Source organism: Erythrolamprus reginae, chromosome 1 (assembly GCF_031021105.1).
Source record: "Erythrolamprus reginae isolate rEryReg1 chromosome 1, rEryReg1.hap1, whole genome shotgun sequence".
Classification (NCBI taxonomy): domain Eukaryota; kingdom Metazoa; phylum Chordata; class Lepidosauria; order Squamata; family Dipsadidae; genus Erythrolamprus; species Erythrolamprus reginae.
This window is the reverse complement of record NC_091950.1, coordinates 129,993,450-130,020,730: the sequence shown is the minus strand read 5'-3', so window position 1 is coordinate 130,020,730 and position 27,281 is coordinate 129,993,450. Positions and strand designations below refer to the sequence as shown.

Below are 27,281 nucleotides of genomic sequence, written 5' to 3'. Positions count from 1 at the left end.
GAGAGGAAATATCCCTCGACACATTATTATTATTTTTATTTTTATCATCATCATCATCATCATCATCATCATCATCATCATCATTAATTTACATTTGTATGCCGCCCCAGTCCGCAGACTCGCGAGTCCAACCCGAGACTTTTAAACTTGATTCTTCGGGGAAGGTTTAGCCTTGGTGGCAGGAAGACTTCATGCCTCCACCTTAATTTACGATGGAAACCCGAATGCCGGCTTTACACTGCCGGACGCCTCTCGCTGCTTTTTCGCCAAATTGGTAAAGAGCGTCTTTAAAAAACCCCAACAACAACAAACAACCTACCGAGTTCAACTTTGCAGCGCCTTGGTGTTGCGAGTCTTATCTTTCCTACTTCTATACGGCTTTCTTTCCCCGGATGTTGTTCTCCTCTTCCGCAGCGGATGAAGGCTCCGGCGGGGGCCCAGTGGGAACCATGGCTCGGCGAGTGTTGTGAGTACTCCTCCTTCCTCCCCCTCCCCTCCCCTCCCCCAGTCCCGGGCTTTCAGTCCCCGACCTTAGCAGCTCAGCTGAGCGCGTCCTTTGGGTTCCGCTGGCGTGTTCTCCCGGGCTCCCTATCTGGAGAGCCAGCCTTCCCAAGGTCGCCTCCTGCCTCCGCTTTCATAGATAGCTTGTTTGCAAGCTGCAAGGTCGCCGGTCGCCAAAGGAGCTAAAACATTTCGAAAGTGGAAATGGTAGTTTTGTGCAGTCTCCTATTCCAGGAGGTGCTTTGTAAAGCGCGTGTAACGCCTCCCCCACGTGTTCGGTTTCACTTTTTCACTTGTTTTCAAATGAGAGAGAAAGAGAGGGAATGGGTTCCTTCCTTCCTCCCTCCCTCCCTCCCCTCCCCTCCTTCCTTCCTCCCTCCCTCCCTTCCCTTCCCTCCCCTCCTTCCTTCCTTCCTTCCTTCCTCACTCCTCCTTCTTTCCTTCATCACCACCACCTCCATCATCATCATCATCATACCACTCCTTCCTTCCTTTTATTTTATTTTATTTTATTTTCATCATTTCCTCCTATGTGATTATCAGTTGTATAATGCTTTTTAAAAAAATAATAATAATGTGATAGATAATGATACTTAGTGGATATTAAATGTCATCACCTTGGTTTCATTCCAGGTGACTGGACAAATGCCCACCCTTTCCATCTGTTTCTAGTCACAATTTGCAGCTCTTCCAAGGACATTTCAGCAATTTCATGCTGTCCATCTACACGATTGCATTCCTCTTATACTCTCCACGCACATACACACAAGATTTTTTGCTTTTTACATACACAATTTGGAGCTCTTCCAAGGACATTTCAGTAATTTATTTCATGCTATCCATCTACACGATTACATTCTTTTTCTTATACTTTTTGCGCAAGTTTTTTTGTTTTGTTTTACATATACTTATCAAACAGTGTGCCATACATTCTATTACAAATAGAATTAGTAAAATATATCATAGTTATTATATTTCACCTACTTATATATTTCTAATAAATAAACATGATACCATGGTCTTTCGAGACTGAAGGATGCCAATGCAACACATTTGTATTATATCATTATTTAATTGTTCCATGTTTTAATATATTGCTCTAATATCCTCCTATTATTTAATCAAACACAATAATATCCCCACTCAATTTCTAAGCTTCCCTCTTGTTGCTTTTATTTTACATAAAAAGTATACACTTAATATTCCTCCTTTTTCTTATTTCTATCTTTATTCTTACTTTTATCATGCTACCTTTTTATTAAAAGTTGTTTTCTTTCTATCCTACCTAACTTCTAATCATGCCACCATTCTAAAAAAAGAAGAGAAAGAAACAGAAGCAGAAAACAAATCAGAAGAACAACAAAAGATATTATTTTTTTTCTATCCATCATCTCTTGTTGGTTTCAATACTTCTATAGTATTTTCCATTTCCCCCCATAATCTCCCTAAATCCTATGATGTCCTTTGTATCTCCTTCAAAGTTCCATTCATTTCTTCTTTATGAAGCATCTTATTTTGGTTTTTTTTAAATCCTACTTTTTTCCAGTAGTCCAAGAACCATTTATTCAGACCTAAAGTTGCCCTTCAAGAAGTACACTCATTACAGTTCTTTGTATCCCACAGGTAATTAACCAGTTCCGTTTAAATAATCCCATAAATTATCAAAAGTCTCTTTATATTCCCTTTACAGTTTCAATCTTCAGGGGTCATTTTCATTAAATAACTTCCTTGTTCTCATATTTAAGTCTCTAGTAGTCATCAGATAGGTAGATATAATCCAATAAATATCTTCACAATCCTTCTTATAAATACTGTATTCCCAGACTTGTATATTTTCCTTTTGTTAGCAGGTGGATGCTCTCAACTTAAACTTCAGTATTGCCGTTAATCAAATTTTAATCTTTCAATCGTAATTTTAATTGTACTTCAATTAAATAAAGCAGAATACGTTTTTAGATAATTCTAGCATTTTGAAATGCCTTCCCATTACCATGTTTTCCCAGTTCAAGAGTCAAATTTTCTGTTTTTTAAAATATAACTTTTGCTCTCTCTGCATTTTTTCCTTCTGGTCTGGTATTCTTCTCAGATACTTAATCGCCGTTTTATGTAACGGTTCAGAGCAAATAGTTCTAAATTATTCCTTGAGTTTAGGTTTTAAGTAAAAAGGAATCCTCTTTCCCAGTTCCAGTCACTGTTCACCTACTTCACTCCAACACCAGTCTTAGTTGTTCCTTGGTTGTCCCAGCTTCGTGACAGGAATCTTTAGGCTGCCTCTTCTTGCCATGGCTAAGAGGGGAAAAGAACCTGCAACTCTCTGCGACCTCACAGGGCTTCACTGTTTGCTTCACTGCCCCTAGAGGACGGCTTTGGTTCCTTTCGGACCCCACTGACGAAGAGAACTCGGCATGGGAGCATGGAGACCCACTCCATGTGTTCGATTCCACCGTAATGTCCTCTTCATAATACTTTTATCAATCTTTCCAAGCATAATTGAGGTTAGTGATCCAAAATAAACTCCCATCACATGCTCAAAGTGTGCTGGTTTATGATTGCTGATCATCTTCTCAAAGAAACAATAAGATTTATAAGATTCATCCAAAACAGATTTTTTTTCTTTTTGCTGTTTGTACGTACTTTTAGTACTTATCTCTTAAATCCATAATTCAGAAGGCAAGCACCATAATTCTTTCTTGGTGTATAACGTTCATAGCTATTTGTTACATGCACATCCATAAAATACTTGCTTTATTCTGATCTTTATTATCCAAGTATCTTTGAATTGTGCTTATTAAGCTTGCCATTGCCCTTTCTCTATGATTAGTCTCTTTATTTAAAATTTAAATCACATTTCAACACATTGATAAAAGTTCATTCCTACTTCATGTTTACATATTACAGTGAAGCCAGATCCTATATAGATGTGAATGTGATTATCAGCGGGATATGATTTAAATTTGCAGGAAGATTCAATTTAAACAATTTATAACTCTGGTCAGTAAAGATTTATTAATATCTAAATATGGACTGTTTTTAGATGTAACTTTAATACCCATTAATATTTAGCAAAAGTCATAGGTTTCAGTTTTAGTCTTTCTAGATACCTCTTGAGATTTTGCCCATGATTCTTTACCTGTAGGTAGAAAGTTTGAATAAAAATATTACCTCAAAGAGTCCTGCATCCTGCTGCTCTTTCTCTCCTACGTTTATTTCTGATGAAGTGGACAAGGCCATCGGAGCTGTGAGTTCCGCCACCTGTTTACTGGATCCGTGTCCCTCCTGGTTGGTTTCGGCCAGCAGGGAGGTGACACGGAGCTGGGCCCAGGAGATTACCGGCGCTTCCTTGGGGAGGGGAGTTTTTCCATCACTCTATAAAGAAGCGCTTGTGCGCCCCCTCCTCAAGAGGCCCTCCCTGGACCCAGCCGTACTTAACAACTATCGTCCAGTCTCCAACCTTCCCTTTATGGGGAAGGTTGTCGAGAAGGTGGTGGCACTCCAGCTCCAGCGGTCCTTGGAAGAAGCCGATTATCTAGGTCCCCGGCAGTCGGGTTTCAGGGCCGGTTACAGCACGGAAACCGCTTTGGTCGCGTTGATGGATGATCTCTGGCGGGCCCGGGACAGGGGTTTATCCTCTGTCCTGGTGCTCCTTGACCTCTCAGCGGCTTTCGATACCATCGACCATGGTATCCTTCTGCACCGGCTGGAGGGGTTGGGAGTGGGAGGCACTGTCCTTCAGTGGTTCTCCTCCTACCTCTCTGGCCGGTCGCAGTCGGTGTTAGTGGGGGGCCAGAGGTCGACTCCTAGGTTTCTCCCTTGTGGGGTGCCTCAGGGGTCGGTCCTCTCCCCCCTGCTATTCAACATCTACATGAAACCGCTGGGCGAGATCATCCAAGGACATGGGGTGAGGTATCATCAATATGCGGATGATACCCAGCTTTACATCTCCACCCCATGCCCAGTCAACGAAGCGGTGGAAGTGATGTGCCGGTGCCTGGAGGCTGTTGGGGCCTGGATGGGTGTCAACAGACTCAAGCTCAACCCGGATAAGACGGAGTGGCTGTGGGTTCTGCCTCCCAAGGACAATCCCATCTGTCCGTCCATCACCCTGGGGGGGGAATTATTGACCCCCTCAGAGAGGGTCCGCAACTTGGGCGTCCTCCTCGATCCACAGCTCACATTAGAACAACATCTCTCAGCTGTGGCGAGGGGGGCGTTTGCCCAGGTTCGCCTGGTGCACCAGTTGCGGCCCTATCTGGACCGGGACTCATTGCTCACAGTCACTCATGCCCTCATCACCTCGAGGTTCGACTACTGTAATGCTCTCTACATGGGGCTACCTTTGAAAAGTGTTCGGAAACTTCAGATCGTGCAAAATGCAGCTGCGAGAGCAGTCATGGGCTTACCCAGGTATGCCCATGTTTCACCATCACTCCGCAGTCTGCATTGGTTGCCGATCAATTTCCGGTCACAATTCAAAGTGTTGGTTATGACCTTTAAAGCCCTTCATGGCATCGGACCAGAATATCTCCGAGACCGTCTCCTGCCGCACGAATCCCAGCGACCGATTAGGTCCCACAGAGTGGGCCTTCTCCGGGTCCCGTCAACTAAACAATGTCGGTTGGCGGGCCCCAGGGGAAGAGCCTTCTCTGTGGCGGCACCGACTCTCTGGAACCAACTCCCCCCGGAGATTAGAACTGCCCCTACTCTTCCTGCCTTCCGTAAACTCCTTAAAACCCACCTTTGCCGTCAGGCATGGGGGAACTGAAACATCTCCCCTGGGCACGTTTAATTTATGCATGGTATGTCTGTGTGTGTGACTGTTAGCATATGGGTTTTTTTAAATATTTAAATATTTTAAATTGTCTGATTGCTTATGATTTGTTTTTTTACATGTTGTGAGCCGCCCCGAGTCTTCGGAGAGGGGCGGCATACAAATCTAAGTAATAAATAAATAAATAAATAAATATTTCAATAATTCTTGACTTTCTCTAGGGTTATCTGCATAAACTACGGTATCAGAAATGCATCTCACAGAACTGTAGGAATATGCTCAATTATATTACTTTTAGCTTTAGGTTCTCTCCTCTGATTCTTGCATATATATCCTGACGTCTCCTTACTAAGATGTTAATTCCATACTGGTTCTAATGAAGCAATTTTGCTCTTAGATTTCTTTTCCTTGGTATATCAGTATACCTTGGAAGTTTGCATGTTTCCTGTTCATTGTATGTGAAATCAATTGAGCATCTTAATGTAAGATTGTAAGTGCTTCCATGTCCAACATTTTTGAAATCACTTCACATTAGAAATGCTCACGTGTCATTTGAAAAAGGCTATCATTATCGCAGTATCACAGCTACCATGGGAAGACTTATTACTGGAAAAACATAAACAATGTTTTATAAAAACTGTGATACTATATATAATAAGGCATTTACAAATCCCATTTAATTTCTAAAGAACATTTGTACAAAATTTTATAATATTTGAAGTAGATCTAGAATTTAAGTGTTTGAAGTATAAAATTATTCTGAAGTGTTTTTATTGTCCTTTATTATTTTCCTCCTTTGCTTTATTATGAGTATTATTTACCAGTTTGCTGCAGTTGTTTGTTCCTGCTCTTACATTGTTTATATCTAACACTATAGCCATAACATTTTCCATAAATGAAATATACAGCACCTGCTTTTAACCTAAGATTGCAGCTTTCATAATTATTCTCCTATGTGTAAATTCATATGGTATTCATTCACTTGTGTAACTGTTTACACAAGAAATAGTGTAATTGTTTTCTCCTTAAGGGATTTGGAAATTGTCCAAATAATCTTCTGAAACATATGGGGATATTGATGATACAATTGCTTCAAGGGCAAAAAAGCCTCTGAACATTTAGTTTAATTATTATGTATTACATATACATAATAGACTTATATGCTGCCCCAGGTCTCCGGAGAGGGGCGGCATACAAGTCTAATAAATAATAATAATAATAATAATAATAATAATAATAATAATAAATTACTAATGTAATAAGTTTCTAATAAGTATATAAATATGTACATGGGTATTGTATGTCTCCTTAACATGTGAAATATTAATACCTACATTAAAAATTCTGAATGAAGGATTAATTTCTTACTGCATTATTTTATTTTTTATTTTATTCTTCATTTTATTCTGCTATATGCCATCAAATAGAAAGCCTAGTTCAGCTGTGTTTAGGTTGGAGATAATTATCAAAAACATACCACATTAATTTTTATTGCTTCCTTTCTTCAGTCATGTATGCATAAGACAAAAATACTCCTTATATTAAATAAAAATTCCAGTCAGATTTTACATTGTCCACATGCTTTACATTTACAAGAATTCCACAGTTCTCAGAAATATTTATTTTCTTTGTCCGTAGTTATCCACTTTATCAGTTAGGAAATCCTCCAACAAGAATTTTCCGGACAGATTACTTCTTGACCCTGGTGAGGCCTGGCGCCCATCTGCCAGAAGATACAGTACAGTTCCGCATCCCCATGGAGTAAGTGCATCTATATGAAGAAGATAATACATTTCTTCTTGAGTTAAACTATTCAGAATAATGTTATCCAGTTTCTCGGAGATAATGGTAAAGCGAATACATTATGCAAAGTTATCAATAACTACTGGAGCCGGTTTGCTTGTTCGTCTATGCGTACACCGTGTTCCTTGTAGGCTGTCCCACAACTTTGATGAGTTCTTACAAAGGGGGATGGTTCTTACATTTCCCAGTTTTCATATCTCAGGGCACTGATTCTTTTCTGTTGAATCAGATAGAGGCTTGGGAGAATTCTGAAGTAATTCCCTCCCTAGGTGCTAAGGTTGAGAAACACAGCTTTATAGTAAAACTTTCCAGATTGAACCTGGAGGCAGATCAGGATCGCATATTGTATAAACGTTTAAGTGCCTAGGAGGTTTTCCCCCCTACATTTTTTATACTTATAAAAAGAGTTCACTTTTTCCCACGTGCTTCCTGGAATAGCCCTGTAAACACACTATGCTGCATTATTATATAACTGATTCTGAAAATGTCAGTTGAAACTCTTCTTTGTTTCACAGACCCCAGCACTACTGTAAGATTTGTGGGGTTTTGTACAAACTATACATTTTGTACATTGCCAAAGTGAAAACTTCAAATAGTGTAATCCTGATTGTCCCCAAGATGGTGGTCAAAAGTACAACAGATTGAGTTCCAGCAAAAATCTCAGAAGACATTTTTTTGGGAGAATGTAACCTCATGGTTAACAATTCCTGTCTATCTGTGGGACCTGTATAATAAGATCCTTTCTCTTGTCTGGTTTGAGCTTTCTTAGCTTTCACATAATTAATAAAATAGTTTTCAAATATATCAGGATGCTTCTTTCAAAGATAGGAATTACTGAATAACATTATACTTACTGAAATTAACATTGTGACGTTGTTCCTTTAGTGTGCTCCAACTATTTGCTTCCTTTTGGTACAGCATGACAAGAATAGAATTGAAAGACTACCTTGAAAAAATATATAGTGTGCCAGTAGCTGCTGTACGAACCAGGATACAGTTTGGTGAGTCTTCAACTGAAGAACATTGATTATTCATGATTGAGAAACACTTTCACATACTTTTTGTTTTCTAAATATTTGCTATTTAAAGAAACAATTGCAGTCTGTTGATTAGTGCAATGTATATTCCTTTGCAAAATAGTCAATTCTTGCATGAATTGGGACTTGTCATTTGTTTGTTTTTGTGAGAATCAAATCTGAGATTGTATTAATTAATTAAAAAGTGTTGTTATAGTCCAAAACTGATTTAGCCTCCTTAGATAAAGTTATTTCACTTCATATAATACTTCAAGAAAAAAAAGGCTCACACTGTTGGGTTTGTGCAAGGCAGAATTGCAGATTAAATCCAGCACATTTGAGTTAAGAAAGTACATCTGTAGAACAAGGTAGGAAGCCTGTTTTTTTTTTGAAGTGCATGGCTTTTACTGTCTTGGAATAAATGCTGAGCTTCTGGGAATTCAGTGGAATGACTTTAAACTGTCGACAGAAAAATACAAATACAATTTAATAGATGCTACTAAGGCTGATGAGTGATTTCCATGGCTTTAGTATAGTAACTAAAGGATATAGTCTAGTAAAAAGGAACACACATAGTAGAAATAAGAGAAATTGCATTGTATGTTCAAAATATCAACACCTAAGAAATTCTAGTGAAAGTACAGGTAATTCAAATGTGGATAGAAAAGGTATTGCAAGAGTGTATAGAGTTGAGACCGGAGATATTCCTGTTGGATATTCTACCAGAGAAATATATCAAAGAAAACACATTTAATTATATATGTAATTACAGCAGCTATAATTGTATCTGCACAGAATTGGAAAGCATCGAAAGCGCCTTCAGAAGGGGAGGTAATTAGGACGATATTGGACTGTGTGGAGATGAATTGATTATCAAGGATAATCAAGGATAAGGAGGATTCAGAATATTATAGTACTGGGGTAATTTTTTATGATTGGATGGAAAATGAATATAGGCAGAAATTAATTAACACTAATTGAAATGGATGGAAAGAGATAAATTTAAAATTCGACACTTAGGTGACAAAAATATTTATTTTATGGAGGCAGCATTATATTAGCATAAAGATATATTTGGAATGGTTAGATGTATAGAGGTATTAACATAAAAGAGAACTAAGGTTATTATTAATGTTATGAATCATGGAAATTTAATTAAATGGACTGCTTGAATGTTACCCATAAGATGCATAAGAATGGATATACTCTTGGGTGGGGTGGGGTGGAGAAGAAGGTAGAAAAGGGGATGGAGGAGAGGAGAGAAGGAAAAAAGGTTGAGAGCTTAGAAAGAAGAGGAAAGAGAAGGAAGGAAGGAAGGAGAAGAGGGATGAGAGATTGAGAAAAAGAAGGAGACAGAGGAAGAAAGAAGAGGGTAGTAGGAAATAGAAAGAAGGGAGAGAAGAAGAAAGAAAGTAGAGGAAAGGAAGGAAGGAAGGTAAGAGAGGGGAGTGATATAACATGGTATAGGAGAAACGAGCAAATTAATGATATATATATAAGGTTATTTGTTTATTTGATAATAATGTATAACTACAGGTTAATACCTGATAAGATGTTATGGTATATGTATTGTAGCGTAGACTCGCTGCTCCAGAGATTGCGGGTTGCGAGTCCCTCCTGGTGAAGTTGGACTTAGGGGTTCAGGTGGGCATGTTTCTCACGTACCTGCCTCCCAGCTGCGTGTCACAAGCCCTGCCTGTGCTACTCAGATTGACTTCCTGGCTCCAATTCTCCCCCGCAGTCTACGGAAAGGGGCGGCATACAAATCTAATAAATAATAAATAAACCCCTCCAGCCGGCGCAGAAGGATACCATGGTCGATGGTATCGAAAGCCGCTGAGAGGTCAAGGAGCACCAGGACAGAGGATAAACCCCTGTCCCGGGCCCGCCAGAGATCATCCATCAACGCGACCAAAGCAGTTTCCGTGCTGTAACCGGGCCTAAAACCCGACTGTTGAGGACCTAGATAATCGGCTTCTTCCAAGGACCACTGGAGCTGGAGCGCCACCACCTTCTCAACAACCTTCGGTGGACGATAGTTATTAAGTACGGCTGGGTCCAGAGAAGGCTTCTTGAGGAGGGGGCGCACAAGTGCCTCCTTATAGGGAGCCGGAAAGGACCCCCTCCCCAAGGAAGCATTGACAATCTCCTGGACCCGAAACCAGCCAGGAGGGACACGGATCCAGTAAGCAGGTGGCGGAACTCACAGCTCCAATGGCCTTGTCCACTTCATCAGGTGTCACCAGATCAAACTCTTCCCTACACCCTGGACTTGATATTAGCCTAACAAAGTTAGTGATGTAATTGGTGAGATATAGATGTATAAAATGATGGGGGGGAAATGACTGTGTAAAATGGGAGTTCTTGATATTGAAGAAACCAAAAAAAACCTCATTGTAATTCAACACGTGTCCACGTGTTGTGAGCCGCCCCGAGTCTTCGGAGAGGGGCGGCATACAAATCTAAGTAATAAATAAATAAACACATCTTGAACTCTAAAGAAATGACTTTTCATTTGGGACGGTGATAGAAAAAGTTTTATTTATTTATTGTTACAGTTGAAAGGGACCATGCTGGTCATCAAGTCCAACCCCCTGCCTGAGCAGGAAATCCTAAAGCACCCCAGCCAAATGGCAGTCCAATCTCCTCTTGAAAGTGTCCAGAGTTGGGGAGTTCGCAAGCTCCGCAGGCAGGTTGTTCCACTGGTTGATCGCTCTGACCGTCAGGAAGTTCTTCCTTATTTCTAGGTTGAATCTCTCCTTGGTCAGTTTCCAGCCGTTGTTCCTCGTCCGGCCCTCTGGTGCTCTGGAGAATGGAGTGACCCCCTCCTCCCTGTGGCAACCCCTCATATACCTGTATACTGCTATCATGTCCCCTCTAGCCCTCCTTTTCTCTAAGCTATCCGTGCCCAGTTCCCGCAGTCTCTCTTCGTAAGTCTTGGTTTCAAGTCCCCTAATCATTTTGGTTGCACTTTTCTGCACCTTCTCCAGAGTTTCAATGTCTCTTTTGAAGTGTGGTGACCAGAACTGGATACAGCTTATAGTGGGTGAGAGTTTATAAAGCCACAATTACAAGCAAATCAAATGAGGGAAGACAGCAAAAGAATCCTAACCCCGTAGCTGATGAATGTTACTTATGATTGTTGTTTGAGTGGGTATGATTGGCTTTTTAATAATACTGGGTTTAATATATTAGTACACTTAGTTTTAAATTAATTGGATTTAGAAAATTATATTGTAATTCTTTTTATGTGCTGTAAGCCGCCCCGAGTCTTCAGAGCGGGGCGGCATATAAATCCAATTAATTAATTAAATAAATAAATAAAATATCAAAATACAAAGACCCTATGGGGAATCTGAAAAAAGGATACATGTCATAATAAATAAATAATAATAATTAGAAAGGAAAAATATAGGCAGTTTGCAACTGAAGAACTGCTATTCAGAAAGCAAAAGTTCTGAACGAATTGAGGCTGATGAATGTAACCAGAAAGGCTTCTATAGATACGTTCAAAATAAAAGAGAACAAATAGTAACTACAGTAATACCTCATCTTACGAACTTAATTGGTTCCAGGACGAGGTTCCAGGACGAGAATGGGGCAGGAAAGAGTGCAGAAAAACGGAGGAAACCCATGGAGATCCAGAGGGGAGAATGGGGCAGGAAAGAGTGCAGAAAAATGGAGGAAACCCATGGAGATCCAGAGGGGAGAATGGGGCAGGAAAGAGTGCAGAAAAACGGAGGAAACCCATGGAGATCCAGAGGGGAGAATGGGGCAGGAAAGACTGGAGAAAAACGGAGGAAACCCATGGAGATCCAGAGGGGAGAATGGGGCAGGAAAGAGTGGAGAAAAACGGAGGAAACCCATGGAGATCCAGAGGGGAGAATGGGGCAGGAAAGACTGGAGAAAAACAGAGGAAACCCATGGAGATCCAGAGGGGAGAATGGGGCAGGAAAGAGTGGAGAAAAACGGAGGAAACCCATGGAGATCCAGAGGGGAGAATGGGGCAGGAAAGAGTGGAGAAAAACGGAGGAAACCCATGGAGATCCAGAGGGGAGAATGGGGCAGGAAAGAGTGCAGAAAAACGGAGGAAACCCATGGAGATCCAGAGGGGAGAATGGGGCAGGAAAGACTGGAGAAAAACGGAGGAAACCGATGGAGATCCAGAGGGGAGAATGGGGCAGGAAAGAGTGGAGAAAAACGGAGGAAACCCATGGAGATCCAGAGGGGAGAATGGGGCAGGAAAGACTGGAGAAAAACAGAGGAAACCCATGGAGATCCAGAGGGGAGAATGGGGCAGGAAAGAGTGGAGAAAAACGGAGGAAACCGATGGAGATCCAGAGGGGAGAATGGGGCAGGAAAGAGTGGAGAAAAACGGAGGAAACCCATGGAGATCCAGAGGGGAGAATGGGGCAGGACAGGGTGGGAAAAAATGGGAGGAACTCAAGTCTGGAGGTGGGGCATCCCAGCGGCCGGCGGCAGGTTCGTAAGGTGAAAAAAGTTCGTAAGAAGAGGCAAAAAAATTCCGAACCCTGGGTTCGTATCTTGAAAAGTTTGTATGACGAGGGGTTCGTATCATGAGGTACCACTGTACTTCACAAAAATGGAAAAATGCTAACAAGTATTAAGGTAGCAGTAACAAGGCTAGAACACAAGGGGGAAGCACTGTTGTTGTATTCTTAATTTGGCTCAGTGTTCTCCAAACAGAGGATCTGTATTGCACCTGAAAATGGTAAAGAATAGGATAAAAAGGTAGGTTTGAAATGTAAGGCTAAAAGAAATATGGATTTAAATCTCCAGAGCTAAGTGAATTGCATCATAGGATGGTTAAAGGTCATACTATTGAGATGGTTGAATATTTGTGTGTTATATTTGAGAAACCCTGGAGAATGGATGAAAGGCTAGGTGATGGGAAGAAGACAAATATTAACTCTTACTTTAAAAACGAGACAGGCTAGTAGGAAACAGAGAACTATAGATCATTATTTAACATAGATGGCAATGATAAAGCTGATAGGAAAGAAAGAAGAATCATAATGACATCACTTACAGAAAGAATGCTGATTGTAGAAATGCTGTAGATGTATTATATATTGATTTCAGCAAATAATTTGACAACGTATCTCATGGCTTTCTGATTAGCCAATATTTAATCATAGGCTACTTTGAAAATATTCTCAGAGTTCATAAAACACTGAGTGGGCTGCCAATATTTGTATTAATAACTTATAATTTATATAGCCACCCAATGCAACTAAATAATGCTGGGTGGCTTACAATTATACATTACAACACATTACACAAATTACATTTAAGAAAAAGACCTTGTTAACACTAACTGGTTGAAAAGATGAATGCAATGTAGCTGTAAATAAAAGGTTGCACAAATAAAAGGATGGTCTCTAAATCACAAGAAGGAAAAATTCTTCATCTAATCCTTTGATGAACAGCCCCACTTCCGCAGCAGGTACTATTCTGAGCACTTTGTATTCTGGAACAGAAAACATTTAGGTATTGGAAGAAACTGGACTAAATTTGGAAAAAGTGATTGAGTAGAAATAATGACATAGATTCAGAGAAGAAAAGTAGGGATGATCAGGGAACTAGAAATGAAATCTTTTGAAAAGAAATGCAGGAAACTGGGAATGTTTAACCTTGAGAGACTCCTGTTTCTTTGTCAAGACAACTATAATGTGCAAGTATGAGATTTAGTAACTTGTGAGCAGTAAAATTGCTGCATGATTAATGCGCCAGTCCTAAATACTTCTGCTCTGAGAGAAGAGTTTACCCACTTAGGAGTAGCCACAGGCTCCTTTCTAGACATCACGTAAATATGATTCCTGTTTTCTCTAACTGAAAGGGTAGGGAAAAGGAACCATTAGCTTTTGGTAAGTCAATATGTTGGTCTATTTAACAGGCTCAAACAAACTGAGGGATGACAAAAATAGACGAATCAAGAAGCCAGACTACAAGGTTGCCTATGTACAGCTGGTGAGTAAATGCATCTGTTTGGAAGCTGGGAAAGTGAGGGACTTGTGGTAGATTTTAGTTGAGTCAATTATTTATGGGTTTCAAAATTCTGTTATGAAGACATTGTTTTTCTAAAGGGCATTGAAAAGTGATCGAGCCCTGGGGAAACAGGATGCAGTTTTCAGCCAGTCTGATCTGAGGGATCTGCTCTTAAGTTCTTTGAAGGCGAAACTGCTACTTGAAAAAAAATATCCTGGGCATTAACTTGGAATGACAAGCTGCTGAAGGAGCAAGAAATACCGTAGTCAGAACTCTGTCATTGGTAACTTATAATATCAAAATGTTCACTTCTATACTAGTTGGCATATGTGGCATGGTAAAGGGCCCTGGGGAGATGTCTTTTGAAAAAGCTTCGTGAAAAATCCACATTACATAGCTAAACTGGGCTTTAACATTTAGGATAAGATGTTGTGAAACTCTCTGATTGAAAATGCATGGATTTGCCAATAGGTTCCTAGACAAAAATTATAAAAGTCAACCTTATTTGCCCCATTACCTCTCAGAGCATCTAGATCAAAAGAGAGCAAATCCTATAGATTGAACACTATTGAGGTAAATACACGTTCGGTTTTTGCTTAATTATTGGGTAGAATATAAGAGAAGGCAACACTTTGGAGGTTAATGGGCGTGTTTGGATTTTTGTATTAACTAGCTGTGGGCTTTCTGATAAGCTGGCTGTTAGGAGAGACTTTCCTGATCATAAAATGGCTCAAACATAGCTTTTTGCAGAAGCCTAAGTATGTCCTAAAGTGAAATCTAGTCACTTGGTTATCGGTTGCCCCCTTCCTGCTTATAGAATTAACTCTTTACCCTTTCCCCCTTTTTTCTGGATAGATGGGTAAAGTTGAAAACAAACTGCTGGGTTACCACTACTTTTTATTTTCTAGAAGTAGCCGGGAGATGGTTTTTAGTTTTTTTATGGCCAAAAGATTCTTATTGATTGATTGATTGATTGATTGATTGATTGATTGGATTTGTATGCCGCCCCTCTCTGTGAACTTGGGGCGGCTAACAACAATGATAAAAAACAGCATGAAACAATCCAATACTAAAACAACTAAAAAACCCTTATTATAAAACCAGACATACATACAGACATACCATGCATAAATTGTAGAGGCCTAGGGGGAAAGAATATCTCAGTTCCCCCATGCCTGACGGCAGAGGTGGGTTTTAAGGAGCTTACGAAAGGCGAGGAGGGTGGGGGCAATTCTGATCTCTGGGGGGAGTTGGTTCCAGAGGGCAGGGGCCACCACAGAGAAGGCTCTTCCCCTGGGTCCCGCCAAATGACATTGCTTAGTTGACGGGACCCGGAGAAGGCCCACTCTGTGGGACCTAATCGGTCGCTGGGATTCGTGCGGCAGAAGGCGGTCCCGGAGATAATCTGGTCCGGTGCCATGAAGAATATTTCATATTCAATAGGAAATCAGAAAATCAGGTAGCAGAGATATACTAGTGCTCTATTGTAGGTCCTTGATGGATCTTATTAAGCTGCACATTAGATTGATTTCTTTCCCCACCATACATTGTTAGTTCAGTAGTTCAAATAGCACCTTTTTCTCCAGTAAAAAAATTAAGGTCAAAACTACATCCAGTTACTGATTCCTCTGCTCTGTTCTCTGTTCTGCATATCATAGACTCAAGATGACTAACCTGACCCTAGGTATGTTCTGTTATTATGTACTTGGGTAGAGCAGTGACTGAGCCACCCACCTATTTTTGAGCAAGAGAACAATCAGTTATTGCTATTATCACCGATAATATTTGTAGCTGTTTTCTGTCTCATCCCCCCTCTCCCGCCCAGATAATGCTTATTGTAAAATCAGTTGTCCACAGGTAACTCCCTCTTCTTTCAAAGGGCAGGATTTCATCTCTGAAGATGTATCAGGAAGAAGTAGATGAAAAGCATTGGAGGGGAGGTTGGGGAGGGGGGTAATTTCTTTTTATTTTTCGCCATACAAACGTCTTCAATACATTTTAGAATATTTTCATATTATAATAAAACCAGTATCGAGTTAGTACATTATTCATAATTAATCTCCCAAAAAATTATTAGTTCCCAATTAATTACTTCCGTGTCAATCCAACCCCCCAACTTTGACCTCATATTTTGTTATCTAGATATCTAATTTTCGTCTAATTGAATTCAAGCTTAATTTCCTTTAAACCTTATTAAATTAATATCCTTCTCTTTTAGTACTTCAGATATGCAAAAGTGCCTACTCCTCCTTCTTATGTATTCTCCAAAACCCTTACAAGAAAAAAGACTTTATCAACTACAAACAATATAAAAGAGAAATAGTAATTCAAAAAAAGAAAGGAAAGAAAAGAGAAAAGAAAAAAAAGAGAAAGAAAAATAAAAATAAACAAAAAGAAAACCAAACTCTATTATTATAACAACATTGTAACAATATAAAAATTAACCAAACCATTATTTTAAATCTTCAATTAATAATTGAAGCATTGGAGTTTTTGAGTTTCTTTAAAATCCAATTTGGCTGACTGAGTGCCTCAATTTTTCTGGATTTGAGAGAGGGGGCAGGGCCTACACATGTGTCTTTCCCCCACTCCCATTGAAAATGTGTTTATTTACTTACATGCCTAAACCTAAATTGACCTTATATTTTTTGCTCTTGGCTTGTCATTCTGAAGGCTGGGTGGTTATACGACTCCATGTTCGTTTTGTGTGTGTGCTTTGTTTTTGTCATTTTTACTATTCTTAGGAATTTGCTGTGCTTATTAGTGAGAATAGCTGATCTTGGAAACGACTTTTATCTATTTTAACTGCCTATAGACCATTGGAATGTTTCTTCAGTCTTAACAAATGTAGCCTTACCTATATAATACTTTTAAGTTGATTTTGATCTTATTCTAAACACTGACTGTTATCTGCTCCAGACTGGAAAGTATTTCACCAATAATATCTTCTAAGAGTTGTTTATAGTTATAGCTAATTCTGTGGGGTTCCTATTTCAATTTTGTAGCTGGCCTGTCTTTAATTCAGTATTCCATTAAACGTGGGAAGAAAAATAATATACTTATTCTTTGATGTGCCCTGTCACTTCTATGCTGAAATGGTTATCATAATTCAGCAGGCTTACCTAGACTTTATTTTCATAGGTGAAGCAAGAGGCTTTAATTTTAGATTCCTGCATACCTGCTGATCATTTCAATATCTTCCTTGTTTTGCCTTAATTCAACCTCTGGTTCACCCTTACATTGGCACAAACAAATCCATGGCTTAAGCAAGTTCATGTTTATGACAAGTTCCAGGTAATTTTGTAAGAAAGCAATCTGTTTGGGAAAGGTTTTTTTTTTAATGTTGGCTTTCTTAAATAGTCAATAGGTGGCAGCATTATTCTTCCTTGCGTTAGTTTCTTGACTAGTTGGCATTCTAAGGTATCTGAAAAATACTGTTTTGTCTTGAAAAGCAGCAGTTACGTTTCTCTACTCTGGAAGTCATCAGCTTCTGATTTCCAGGCCAACTTATGCAATATAATATGTACACATTAATCATTGCATTCAAGTGTTGGAAGATGAAAACGTTGATGGCTGGACAACATATAATGCATAGCAGTATGGGTGGAAGGAGAGAATTAACACATATATGTAGCAATCCAGGTTATCATGAAGACAGAGGACTTTTTCTCTACAACCATAAACTTGGCAAATGAAGGTAGGGTTTTCCCCTCTTTAGTTCAGATAGTATTTGTCTGCCATTGCAAATGACCTCAAATTATTGCTTGTGGTCAGTATCACCTTCTGTAGTTTCAGTTTGTTCTTTATGTGCTTTTCCCCTCCTCTTCAGGAGAAAACATTTTGTAACCATGGTTATAAAACAGAACTACTCCTTGCCTTTCCTATTTTAAAAGTTTGAAACTTATTCATTACTATGGAAATTGTTTCTGTGCCTTGAAAATTATGTTCTTGTTTTTGCTTGTTTGCAGAGTCAATAATCGCCACTGTTAGAAAGTCTAAAAATATTTTTTTTCCTGATTGGCAGCCAGTCATTTATATTAACCAGATTATTATGAATCTGATTATATATAAATATATAAATATATGAATCTGGTTATATATAAATATATATAACCAGATTTACATATATATTAAATATATATTTCCATATTTACAGCAGCACGAAGCTTAAAACTTCAGCCTGATGATGGTGAATGTGATTTCACCGAAACGTCGCATAGACACTCAAAATATTACACGGGGCAAAACCCGAACTCAGAACAATCTACTTATATATATTATTATATATATAAATGTGCTTCTTCAATGGTTATATGGAAGCTATAGTAGTGACCACCTGACAGTTATGACAATATCCCCAAGAACAGAACAGAATTTAAGAGACTTGGAATCTACATTTTCCTTTGTTTAAATTGTGCTACAATGTATGCTAACATAGTTTATCAGCAAGGGACCATTAATCATTTTTTTAAACTAAGCCAAATGATTGAACCTCTTACAGATACTCAGAAGCGATTTCAAACGAGTTAAAAGACTTTTATGGCCGTTATTCCTGGAGATATGGTTCAAGCTCTAGAATGGTCAAAATATACTAACTACTGAACATGCACAGTAACTTATTTTTCATAAAGCTTTCAGCATGCAAGAGTCAAACCAGTGCAAAATTACTGCTCGGTATTGTGGAGGATTTATAAAGCTTTCAGTTTTGAGAGTTCAATGTAATATCTTGGCAGTCTCAAATCCTTTCTGGCTGCCAGCCAAGATCAGCATTTCTCGGCAAAACAAGGGATGGAAAGAGCCAAATTGTCTGCACTGACTTTTGTTTATTAAAAGGCTCCAGATACAGATTGATTTCTGCTCAATATTTGGTTTTGACCAGTCTTGAAATGGCATCTGTGAGCCTTTTCTTTGACAGCTTGTATCCATTGTTTCTGAATCTTCCTTCCTTCATCTTTCCTTCCTTCCTTCCTTCCTTCCTTCCTTCCTTATCTTAAAATAAAATGAGAAGGTGGGATAATTTCTCTGTTGTGAGCCGCCCCGAGTCTGCGGAGAGGGGCGGCATACAAATCTAAATAATAAATAAATAAATAATACTTGGTACTTCATGGAAACATCCACTCTGATTCATTTGCTTTAGTAATGTAGTGACAAATGTAACAAACATAGAAGAGAAGTGCAAGGACTAGAACCATGGCTCATCTTTGTAGGCCATATCCTTCCTTTTTGGACAGAAGGGCTATGTCTATCATAGACAAGGCCTCTCAGTTCTCACCTTGGCCGCAAGCCAAACTCTAGTATGCATAGCTACATCAGTCAATGATGATGATGTACATGCAAGTATAACATGCAGGTGGCAATCATACAAATGTTGCCTGATGGGTTTCCAGTGCTGTCTTTGGAGTTATGTTTGTTGTTTTAGTTTTTTTTAAAAAAAAATGTCTATCCTGATGGATCCTGTTAAAAGTAATGCGAACAACCAATAAAACAAAACCCTTTTCTTTTAGCCAATAAGAACCAGTTCAGTTTTTTCTTCAAAAAAAACAAGCAAACAACAACTAATACATTGCTTCTGGAAAATACCCAGGCTTTGATTTCAATAGATACACCACCCCCCCCACCCCACTCTAGAAAGAACTTTGAGAGCTATGCAACTTCTCAAAACACTACCTAGTTTTTCCTCATTGAAGATATATTGTGGAAATGACTTTTTGCATGCCACAGTAGTGGCTTGAGTAGTTGCTGTCATTTTGGAAGGAGTATACTATCTGGGTCCAAGTGGAACTTTGAATTGTGCCCAGTGAAGGGCTACCAAAATTTTTACTACCACACTGTGGACGTGGTTTATTTAGGACGTGCTGCATTTTCTTTCAACATCTTTCTGTGCAAATTGAGTGCTCTGGGGTGGAGCTCCATTTTTGCTACCCCACTGCATGTCCCCTCCCCCCGGTCCAAGCAGCAGCCCACCCCTGATTGTGCCCCAATGTTGTATATTGAGATTCTGTTCTCAATAATCACAGTATTAATAGAGGTGTCTTCTCCTGTTGATGCTGAAAATCTACTTCTAGAGAATTATGGTACTAGAAAGGAGTGGAACCAATAGTTTCATGTTTAGTGAGTCCAAGAAGAAATAGAATGCTTCTTAATGCATACCAGCAAGTAAAATTGAAACTTGTAGCTGCACTTTTGTGAGTCCAATTGCTTTGCTCATACGTTCAGATTAATAGCTGAAGACTAGGATTGGTTGGCAACATCTATTTCATGTGTGAGTAAAGTCTAAAGATAAAGTTAAAGATAGCAAGGTAAGAGTGCTCTTATAGTCTTAAGTTTATGTGCTGATTTTTAGTTCTTTTTAAAGTTCTTTAATAATGCCCAAAAGCTGTTAAGGTATTCTATAAAATACCTTCCAATAGTTCCAGACATTATTTTTATGCACAGCTTTCTGCGCCACACTGTCAGGCCTGGAAGCCATCTTGGGCACTGGATCTTCGGGCCTGCCACATTTAGTGCTGTGGGAAACTGGGAGGGGGGGGGGATTGTATGGAGTGGGGGAGATATTTAGTCAAAATAACGTTCCTTTCCCTGAGAGTCAAGGCCGCCCCTGCCTGCAGGGGTGTGACTGAGAAATATCTCCAATTAGAACAGTGCATTGATTGGATCATCTGATGGACCTGTGGGTGCTGCGGCAGGGACTTGGACTTTCTTTCTACACCGGTGCATAGCAGGCCAGATTAACCCCTTTCCAGGTCACAACTGGCAGAGAGTTTGTTCCCATGCCTGAACTATCCGGAGAACCATCATGTTTCTCCTCCATGACTTTGATGGAGTGGATGGAGTCGCTGAGGAAGCGGTGGGAAATGCGTTGGCAGATGCGGCTGAAGCATACAAGAAGCAAGCAAGATCTCTCCAACCTCCCTTCTATGTGGAAGATCAGGTTTATCTGCCAACTAAGTACATAAGACTGAAGCTGCCCTGTAAAAAGATGGGACCTAAGATTTTAGGCCCTTTCCCCATAGTGAAAGCAATTAATCCAGTGACAGTTCACCTTAGCCGTACTTACTCATACTAGGGAAAATGCATCCTGTCTTTTATTGATTGATTGATAGATTTTGTCCAATACACAATGAAGGTTGTAACACATAGTAAAATACATAATGAAGGTTATAGAGGATATACGTATAGTAAAATAAATCTAAGAAAGAATAGAAGAGAAGATATAGGAATAAAACCTATCAATGAAAGAATAGAAGAAGAGATATAGGAATAGAAGAAAGGTATAGGATATATAGGAGAGCAATAGGGACAGGGGACTCTAGTGCACTTGTACAGTTTGTTTGAAGGCAGCAATTGGGTCGCAGTTAAGACCACAGACCCGACCAGTTCCTAAACCTGCAGTGGTACAAGGGCAAACCCATTATGAAGTGAAATAGATTCTAGACTAGATTTTTTTAGAGGGCGATTATAGTATTTAGTTCATTGGAAAAGATACGCTTTTGGGTTAAAAGTTGGGACTTGAAAGCAGACAGATTGGTGAAATAGTTCCATGATAAGTATCCTGATAAGCCAAGGGGTCCCCTAGAGGGAGGGGGGGAAGGTGGTTAGGGAATATTGGTTAACCCCCAATGTCGCTCTCATTTCAGGATTTGGATCATCGGATGGCGGGGTGGGGAGCAGTTAAGCCTGGAAGCCATCTTCAGGCCTATCACATTTAGTGCTGTAGGAAACTGGGAGGGGGGGATTGTATGGAGTGGGGAGATATATAGTCGAAATAACATTCCTTTCTCTGAGAGTCAAGGTCACTCTGCTCTGCATCTGGAGGGGTGTAACTGGGAAACATTTCCAGTTGGAACGGTGCATTGATTGGATCATGTGATGGGCATGTGGGTGTTAGGGCAGGGACTTGGACTTTCTTTTGGGTTGGGAAAACTTGGAAGTTTTCAGACTGTGCCAATATGACATCTCTAATAAAATGGTACTTTGAGGAATGCTTAGCCTCGGAGCCTTCTTTTGTTGGGGGTGTTACTTGGACCCCTGGCACACATTATTGTCTGATAGTTTATTAGCCTTATTCTTCTATTTGAAGAGAATGGGAAGCTGACAAGTGTTGATTTTATTTATTTATTTATTTATTTATTTATTTAATTAATTAATATTTTTATGCCGCCCAACTCCCTAGCGACTCAGGGCGGCTCATCTTTAACAAGATTGTCAACACTGCATACAATATGGAAAAATAGATAATGTCAACAGAATAAAATGCTGCTTTTGAATAATAGGTTCCTGCTGCTAAATAAAAGCTAAAAGGTCAGTAGATTATTGTTTTCCAAACGGGAGACATTGAGTCTGTGGCAATGCTCGGTGTTGGCATTGACGCTCTTATGAAGAATGACTGCTTAAAAAAATGTAATACTGCATTTCAGGAATTACATAACTTGACAGATCCCTTTTTAAAACATATTATTTATACAGTTCTCTTTAGTATATTTTCGTTAGGCAGCAAATACAGAGTCATTAAATAGGCATGACCCATGCTTTAATGCATGCACATGGTATTTTTTGTTTTATTGAAATAAAGTTGAACTACTCACAGTTGTGTTTAATAGATACATTTTAAGAGCAATTCAGTTTATTTTTATAATTGCCATAATAGAAGAAAACTCTGAGCTGAGCAAAGAAATCTGCAGATAAATGTGTAACATTCTAGTTCATGGCTTTCCCTTTAAACATCCTTCTTTACCCTTATTTTCTATGCAATCTACTATGCCTATCTATTCTTTGTAAAGCCCTTACTGTGTGTGCCCTTCCATTGTCTTGGCTTGGTCTCCAGCAATGTGGTGTACAGTGTTCCCTCAATTTTCGCGGGTTCGAACTTCGCGAAAAGTCTATACCACGTTTTTTCAAAAATATTAATTAAAAAATACTTCGTGTTTTTTTCTCCTACACCACGGTTTTTCCTGCCCGATGACGTCATATGTCACTGCCAAACATTCGTCCACCTTTAATAAAAAATATTTTAGTAAACTTTAATGAATAAACATTGTGAGTAATAATCTAAATGGTTGCTAAGGGAATAGGAAATCGCAATTTAGGGGTTTAAAGTGTTAAGGGAAGGCTTCTGATACTGTTCATAGCCAAAAATAGTGTATTTATTTCCGCATCTCTACTTCGCGGAAATTCCCCGCGAAAAGTGAGGGAACGCTATATATAGAATTAAGATATTGTTGAACTTCTCTTTCTTTCTTCTTTCTTTCTTTCTCTTTCTTTCTTTCTTTCTTTCTTTCTTTCTTTCTTTCTTTATTTACATACATGCATACATACATACATACATACATACATACATACATACATTTATATGCCATCCTCGTGGACTCAGGGCAGCTAACAACAATAAAATTAAGATACAAAAATTAAAACCCCCCATGGTTAAAAAATTCATTTATCAATCATTCAACAGTTAGGCTGGAGCAAGATGTTGGTGCTCAACGGCCCTCCCAGGCCTGCCGGCAAAGCTGTGTTTTTAGGGCCTTTTGGAAGGCCAGGAGAGTGGGGGGCGGTTAGAATCTCCAGGGGAAGCTGGTTCCAGAGTGCCTGAGCCACCACAGAGAAGGCCTTCCCCCGTGGTCCCTCCAGCTAGCATTGTTTGACTGACGGAACCCGGAGGAGGCTGACTCTGGGATTTGATATATATATATATATATATATATATATATATATATATATATATTTATATTTATTAGATTTGTATGCCGCCCCTCTCCGAGAACTCGGAGCGGCTCACAACAGAATACAATATCACAAATCCAATATGTTAAAAAAGCACATAAAAAGCCCATTATTAAAACCAAACAACTCAGTCATACCATACACAAATCTACAATAGCCTAGGGGTGACTCAGTTACCCCATGCCTGGTGACATGACATAGGTGGGTTTTGAGTAGCTTATGAAAGGCAAGGAGGGTGGGGGCGGTTCTAATCTCCGGGGGGAGTTGATTCCAGAGGGCTGGGGCTGCCACAGAGAAGGCTCTTCCCCTGGGTCCTGCCAGACGACATTTTTTATTGGTTACTGGGATTCGTGCGGCAGAAGATGATCCCAAAGATATTCTGGCCCGATGCCATGTAGGGCTTTATAGGTCATTACCAACACTTTTAATTGTGACCGGAAACTGATCGGCAACCAGTGCAGGCCACGGAGTGTTGTCGAAACGGGGGGGGGGGGATCTGGAAAGCCCCACGATATTTCTCGCGGCCGCATTTTGCACGATGTGAAGTTTCCGAACACTTTTCAGAGATAGCCCCATGTTGAGAGTGTTGCAGTAGTCGAATCTCGAGGTGATGAGGGCAGGAGCGACTGTGAGCAATGACTCCTTGTCCAGATAGGGCCGCAACTGGTGCGCCAGGCAGACCTGGGCAAACGTCCTTGCCACAGCCAAAACGTGGTGTTCCAATGTTAGTTGTGGATCGAGGAGGACGCCCAATTTGTGGACCCTCTCCAAGGGGGGGCAATAATCCCCCCCCGAGTAATGGATAGACAGATGGAATTGTCCTTGGGAGGCAAAACCCATAGCCACCCCGTCTTGTCAGGATTGAATTTGAGCCTGTTGGCACCCAACCAGACCCCAACAGCCTCCAGGCACCGACACATCACTTCCACTGCTTCACTGACAGGACATGGGGTGGTGATGTACAACTGGGTATCATCAGCATATTGATTATACCTCACCCCATGCCCTTGGATGATCTCACCCAGCGGTTTCATGTAGATATTGAATAGTAGGGGGGAGAGGACCGACCCCTGAGGCACTCCACAAGGTAGAGCCCCCCGAGGTCGATCTCTTAACCCCTACCAACACCGACTGCGACAGATCGGAGAGGTAGGAGAACCACTGCAAAACAGTGCCCCCCACTCCCAACCCCTCCAGCCGGCACAGAAGGATATCATGGTCGATGGTATTGAAAGCCGCTGAGAGGTCAAGAAGCACCAGGACAGAGGACAAGCCCCTGTCCCGGGCCCGCCAGAGATAATCCATCAGTGCAACTTGTATTTCACAAAAATTGTGTTTTTGCCTTCCCCCAGCCTCCCAAACCTGCACATCCTGTTTTTGTGAAAAACTGGGCCATTTTTTGCAAAAATAGGACATGTGGGTGGGGCTTCAGGAAGTCAAAAATGGCTGCATTTAGTGTATAAGATGTACCAACATTTCCACCCTCTTAAGAGGCAAAAAGGTGCATCTTATACAGTAGGTTAGAAACTCTGCTTATCCATATGTTTACTGAGTGAAGTTGAGTCAGTTACTATGAGTCCCTTGGCAGGAAGACTGATAGAGTAAAGGATAATATTATGCATCTTTTCTTTTCTGGACTTGCTGAAATTTCCCATGGTTATCTGAAGAAACAGATACTACTGGAACACACGATTAAACATTTGTTTTCTGTCTTTAGGCTGAAGGACAGACTTTCCAGTTTCCAGACTTGTTTCCAGCCAAGGACAAAGCTCCCGAGCCTGACTCTTCTGAAGAAATTGAGAACAAAGTTGAAAAAGAGAAACAGCAGAAAATTAATGATCTTAAACGTGGAGATGTTCCTAACTGGTTTTGGCATTGATAGAAGATCTACTGTTTTAGGTTGGGGACCTTGGTGGGATATGAACACTTTTCATCCAGTCTTAGACTTCTTTTTTTAATGCCATAGTATTTGTATGACCTTTACGAATATATTTAATCCCTACTTTGTGCAGTAATTATTTCGGTAAAAAAATGAAGAGCTCTAGACATAGAATGTGGCAAGTGTGAGACAAGTTCATCAGCTTCAACTGTAGTTCTTTTTCATGCTTGGAGGCAAGGAATACTTACTTGTATGTGTTCTTCATTAAACCATTGGACAATATCTACATGGGTATTGTAGTGATCAAGGTTTTAAGAGTTGGAATTATATAGTTACCACTTAAATGAGACATGGTAAATCTTTGGGTTGGTTGGACTGCTCTGGGGTAATACCCTTGGAGTGTGAGATGGAATATGATTCTTCTCATATTAACAGAGTATTGGTTTGGAGGTGGAAATGGTATAATGTGTTCTTGGAGCATAAAGTTCTCAAAACATACATATTCCAACTGAATCTCATCCAGTAAAAGCCATTGTCAGCCTATGTTATTTATTTGTTGGCTCCATCTCTAGAGAATATGGGTGTATAGAAATGGAAAATGGTCATTTCTAAAATTCAGGAGAAAATAGCCCACTCAAAATGTTCTGAGTTGGCTGTAGCTAGACAGAACAAAACCTAAAATGTTTTGAGCATTCTGGCAATAGGAAACACTAGAAGCTTGGAACCAATCTAACTGTTCCCTGATTTTCAGTTCACATCAGGTAGATAAGTGCTGTGCTGATTTTAGATGTGGGCTGTAAGAAAACTTTGAATCAATTTATTTTCTGAAAATCTTTCCAAGAAATTTTTCTATGCAAATGAACATAACTCTAGTGATCTTATTTGGCTCAGTGTACACAGTCTGCACAAATATTTGAGTTACATGTTTTTGATGTAAGGGAGAGATATATGAAATTCCCGCTTTTCAACTTCTTTAGAACAATAACTTCAAAAACAAATGTACAACTTTGAAACTCTAATCCTGCTTAAATTTTGTTGCCAACACCCCTATTTAACTGTTGACTACTACATGCCATCCGGTGTACTGAAATGTAGATCAAGGGCATAAGTTTAAAATACATGCCGAGTTTCCCTGAAAATAAGACCCTGTCTTATATTTTTTTTGAACCCTGAAGTAAGCTCTTGGCCTTATTGCCATGCACTCAAAAGCCCTATCGGGCTTACTATCAGGGGATGTCTTATTTTTGGGGGAATCAGGGTATATATTGACAATATTTTTAAAAATCCTGGAGTAGTCAAACAATTTTTACTTAGTTCTAATACAATGGCTAATAAGCATGAGTATATTTTAGCCCATAACATCTTGCTTTTTGGTGAATTTCTGTTCTGGTTTGTACTACTTTGTTTTATTTGTTAAGCAAAACAAAATGCTTAAATGTTGGCATGTTAACAGTAATGACTGCTGCTCCAGTACTGTGTTTGACAGGAGGCAATGATCAATAAAGCAATAAAATATTCTACTTTCACTCTATATAGAATATGAACTTTGCAACAATATTAGCAATGCTTAGGCATTACACGTAAT

At 39.7% G+C, this 27,281-nt stretch overlaps 1 protein-coding gene and 1 long non-coding RNA gene across 2 annotated transcripts in view; one reads left to right on the top strand and one right to left on the bottom strand.

Moving 5' to 3' along the window:
* The window catches only part of LOC139174519 (uncharacterized), a 40,306-nt gene extending 39,838 nt beyond the window's left edge, over positions 1–468 (bottom strand). Inside the window, exon 1 of the long non-coding RNA XR_011560364.1 lies at positions 320–468. This is a non-coding gene — a long non-coding RNA (uncharacterized lncRNA). The remainder of the gene's footprint in view (positions 1–319) is intronic.
* Positions 163–27,216, top strand: MRPL23 (mitochondrial ribosomal protein L23). The gene is made up of 5 exons (XM_070764934.1): positions 163–466; positions 6,908–7,030; positions 7,991–8,073; positions 14,006–14,079; positions 25,535–27,216. The coding sequence occupies exons 1-5, from the start codon at positions 393–395 to the stop codon at positions 25,694–25,696; spliced, it is 516 nt and encodes a 171-aa protein (XP_070621035.1). The 5' UTR covers positions 163–392; the 3' UTR covers positions 25,697–27,216.
* The last annotated feature ends 65 nt before the right edge of the window (positions 27,217–27,281 follow it).